Below are 5,000 nucleotides of genomic sequence, written 5' to 3' on the forward strand. Positions count from 1 at the left end.
GGGCTCATTAAGGGTGAGAGAGCATGCACACCTGGCGGGATGATAACTGTGTTGGCCACAAACTAGCAAAGATATTTGTGATGCATCTGGTACCCCAATGAGTCAGGTGTAAGATAGGGCCCTTGATGTCTTGGGTTTTGGAAACAACTCACCCTTGGATAAGACATCACTCTTCCTGTGCTGACCCCCTGATGCCCATCAGTGGAAACAACTCACCTTGGATAAGACAACACTCTTCCTGTGCTGACCCCCTGATGCCCATCAGTGGACACAACTCACCTTGGATAAGACAGCACTCTTCCTGTGCTGACCCCCTGATGCCCATCAGTGACGGGCTCCTCCTTCTTCATGGACACGTGGCTGGACACGGCACATGCTGCTCTGCCTGTCTGATCTCCACCAACAGCATCCTCTCCCTCTTGAGGGACATCCATCCTAATCAGTCAATCAATCAATCAATACGAAAATAAACAGAGTGAGTGTGTGTGCTGGGGCGGATTTAGCAATTTGAGGGCCCAAGGTGAACACAGTTACGGGGCCCTTCATATACATTCTTTATGCAAAAATGCAGGAAGGGCCACTTAGTGCATCTGTCAATAGCCTATACTGTCATACAATATGATAGCAGTAAGTAGGCCTACAGTAGTATGAAAACATGAGCAAGTGGTATAAATCAGGTAATATTGTTTGAACTGCATGCCCATATAAGGCCCTACATATTATGGGAAAAAGTGCAAAACTGATGATATTAAAGAGGAACAATGCAGGATTGGCGATTTCATCTCTGGTTTCGGTTTCGTTTTTCGTTTTCGCTCGTTTTATGCTTGCATATTTCTCTGCAGAGCTTCCCCGACAGCTTTAGCGTGTATATTTCTACATATATAGGCTATAAATAAATATATAAATTGCAAGCGTGGTTCTTCTTGTTCCTTACCCGTCTCTGACTTCCAGATGTAGACAGCAAACGATCGTTTATCAGAAAGTTGCAAGGTTGTAATAGCGGATAGGGACACCAGGGGCGGGAGGAAATGTGACTGTTTTCGATAAAACTGGTCAGTCAAGCAAACCCACGATTTCTAAGCGATTTTATGACTATGAAAAAGTTGCATAGGGTCTCTTTAAGAATCTTGCAAACTCGAGGTTTGAACAAAATCTGAAGTGGTTCAGCAAATCTGGACACGAAATGACCCATAACATACAGTGTGTGTGCGAGAGGAAAGTGTTGGAGAGAGGTAGAGATTATCCAGTTTACTGTCATTCTACGAGACATCTGTGCCTGCGTCGGATGCAGCAGCAGCAGCTCTGAATGCACGCCAAGTTTTGTGGAAATCCGTTTATGGGGGGCCATGCAAAAACATAATTTATGCTGCTACATACTATACTGGTCTGTACTGTAGGTGGCCAGACACAGTTCTCTGTGAATATCTGGAGAACCTACAGTAAGGGCCTTTTGTGTAATTTGATTCATGGGGGACTATTCAATAAATTAATATACGTGTATATTTAGTGACTGTACACTATGCACATGCATGCACAAACACATTTAAAGATACATGAACATACATGCAGGCACATACACACACACACACAATGACACACATACACACATGCACACAGATACACAGATACACACACATACTGTACACACACACACAGACAAGTGCATACAAACACATACATACAGTACAGTACAGGTACGCACACACTCACATTCATGCACGTATACACACACACATGCATAAACACACACACACACATACAACAGTAGACAGGCAGGCATAAGCATGCACACACGCACCTGCATGCACACACACATAAACACGTACACACTTGCATGCACAAACACACCCACATGCATGCACACACACACACACCCACACACAAACATGCACACCCACATAAAAACACAGACACACACACACACACACACACACACACACCATAACCCCCCCCCCCCCCCCCCACACACACACACACACACACACAAGTGAACATACGCACACAGACACATAGAACACACAAACGCAGGCAAGCAGACACACGCACACACACACACACACACACACACACACACACACACACACACACAAACACACACACACACAAGCGAAAACTCACAGACGGATGGAAACAAGTTGACAAGCGTGATTCATTTTTGCGGCGAGAATGATGATCTTGGGTTGATTACTGTAATGCTGATACATCTGCTCCTCCCTCAGGTAGTAGGCCACACCCATTTCATTTTGTCTCAAAACTCACCTGACCACATAGCATCAGTACTCCTTCACGGTAGTGCCAGGCTCAAGACAAACCGGTCTAATGACTGTCCTCAGAGTTTGTGGGCCAAAGGTAGACTTTCCCGTATCTTACATACTGTACTGTAACACAGATGTGGCACTAAAGAGTATATGACAAAAAGTCACTGAGCATGTTTTCTTGTTCTTTGCTAAAATAAAGCCACCGTTAAACCTTTCGATCTAACACAGAGAGATGGAGATGCAGAGAGAGAGAGAGAGAGAGAGAAAGAGACTGCCTAAAACAACAGAGAAAAGGAGACGCATGTGTAGCAGTGTATCATGTGCACAATGTGACGCCATTTTGTCTTCTCTTTTTGTGTGACTAGTGTTCATATGTGCAATATATAACCTACGCCTACAAATGGAAATAATTCATCCTTACGTTTACTCACATGTCAGTATTGATTTAAGTTTTGCTATTGGCCTATAATGCTACAATTAGATTAGAATACGGAGGTGTGTCTTTGAGCCTATTGAAAAGCAATTTACACCCATTTTGTTCAGATGAACAAAAATCATGTCAGCCACAGCCTATGCAACTCAACCACCCAACAACAGAATGTAGCCTGTCTACAAAAAGTCACATACTAGAGGAAAGTACTCACAGTAGTTTTCGTAGTAGCTTTGTCTTTCCACCAGAATGGACTACATGTTCAAGTTGATATTCTGATCCTTTCGTTTTCACCTGTGCACAGGTGCTCTTATCAGAAATTCTGAAGGGCTAGCACAAGCCCACAGGAGGAGGGCTGGACCAGAAAAGTCAGTTTTGTTACAGATGAGGCATTTCCTTCTAGGCATAAATGCAACACAGACCTACTGCTACTCTATGAAAATGAAATATGATTTTATTTTATCATTATTTTCTTTCTTGCTAGAGAGTTTAGCCTGTCACCACTACCATATTGCACATCAAAACTGTTGTATTACAAACCTTATCAGTGTATAGGCTACAGTAGTGTGTATAATCTCATATGTAGGACGGGTTTGAAAGTTTGATCATGCACATTTTGATCTGGGGGGTGTGGGTTATATGTTATATAATAGTACTAGCTGTGGCAAAATGAGATAGAGATAGATAGATAGATCCTTTTATTGATCCTTTAACAGGAAATTACAGTGTCACAGCAGCTTCAAGACAGACATAACACCACCCATTCATATATCCAGACCTAATAAGTTAATAATAAGTTAAAAATACTTAAAAACTATACTAAGTAAAATCATTTTTGTGCATTATAGAGTCTTATAGCAGCTGGGATGAAAGATTTCCTGTATCTCTCAGACTTGCACACTGGTGCAATCAGTCTTTGACTGAAGGTGCTATTGTTCACCACCTTCAGAGAGTGGAGTGGGTGAGTGGGGTTGGCCAGTATTGAGCCCAGTCTATTCAATGTTCTGGTCCCTGCCACCTGCTGGACCGTCTCCATCTCAGCCCCCACCACTGAGCTAGCCTTTCTGATGAGTTTATCCAACCTGTTCCTGTCTGCAGTGCGGGCTCCCTCTCCCCAACAGGCCACAGCAAAGAACAGGGCACTGGCCACCACTGTGTGGTAGACATTGCAGAGCAGGGGTTGGCAGATATTGAAAGATCTCAGCCTCCTTAGGAAGTAGAGTCTGCTTTGTCCCTTGCGATACACCACCTCCATGTGGCTCTTCCAGTCCAGCTTGTTGTCCAGCTGCACACCAAGGTACCTGTGGTTGGCAACCAGCTCCACCTCGCTGCCCTTGATGGTGACTGGTGTTGGCTGGATCCCTCTCCTCCCCTTCCTGAAATCCACAACTATCTCCTTTGTCTTTGTGGTGTTGAGATGGAGATTATTGTCAGCACTCCACTGCACAAAGTTGTTGATTGTTCTCCTGTACTCCTTCTCATCTCCCTTGATGAGGCCGATCACTGAGGTGTCATCAGAGAACTTCTGCAGGAAGCAACTGTTGGTGTTGTGTTGAAAATCTGCTGTGTAGATGGTGAACAGGAAGGGGGCTAGCACAGTTCCTTGTGGCGCTCCCGTGCTGCTTAGGATGGTGCTAGAGACACTGTTCTGGAGGCGCACATACTGTGGTCTGAGGGAAAGGTAATCCAAACACCACAAGACCAGTGATGTATCCACCTTCATCTTTTCCATCTTCTCTCCAAGCAGACGTGGCTGGATGGTATTAAAGGCGCTTGAGAAGTCAAAGAATGTAATCCTTACAGATGCATCAGGGGTGTCCAGGTGTGTATAGGCCCTCTGCAGCATGTAGATGAGGGCATCATCCACACTGATGTTAGGCTGATATGCAAACTGTAAGGGGTCCATCTGAGTTGCCACACAAGTCCTGATGTAGAAGAGGACAAGTCTCTCAAACGTCTTCATGACATGTGAGGTGAGCGCTACTGGTCTGTAGTCGTTGTGGTGGGTGGGATGATTTTTCTTGGGGACAGGGACAATGCATGATGTTTTCCACAGCTTTGGGACCTTTTGTAAGCTCAGGCTCAGATTAAAAAGGTGTGTCAAGATACCACATAGCTCAGCAGAGCAGGTCTTCAGGAGCCTTGGGCTGATGTTGTCTGGGCCCACTGCTTTCCTCGGCTTCAGTCCGCTCAGCCTCATCCTGACCTGAGCTGGATGGAGAGTCATAGGTGGGGCTGCTGCCGGGGCAGGGGGTGTGAAGAGGGAACTATGAGCAGATAATGTCCGAGAAGTGCTGGAGAGAGGAGGGGGA

At 45.1% G+C, this 5,000-nt stretch overlaps 1 protein-coding gene across 1 annotated transcript in view; it reads right to left on the reverse strand.

Annotated features, from left to right (window-relative positions):
• Positions 1-2,981, reverse strand: part of LOC134077936 (uncharacterized) — an 84,826-nt gene extending 81,845 nt beyond the window's left edge. The window contains exons 1-2 of the mRNA XM_062533576.1: positions 2,903-2,981; positions 280-435 (exon numbers count right to left, since the gene is read on the reverse strand). Of these exons, the coding sequence (XP_062389560.1) occupies positions 280-434 (155 nt within the window). The 5' untranslated portion in view covers position 435; positions 2,903-2,981. The remainder of the gene's footprint in view (positions 1-279; positions 436-2,902) is intronic.
• Between the last annotated feature and the right edge of the window lie 2,019 nt (positions 2,982-5,000).

This window comes from Sardina pilchardus, chromosome 1 (genome assembly GCF_963854185.1).
Source record: "Sardina pilchardus chromosome 1, fSarPil1.1, whole genome shotgun sequence".
Classification (NCBI taxonomy): domain Eukaryota; kingdom Metazoa; phylum Chordata; class Actinopteri; order Clupeiformes; family Clupeidae; genus Sardina; species Sardina pilchardus.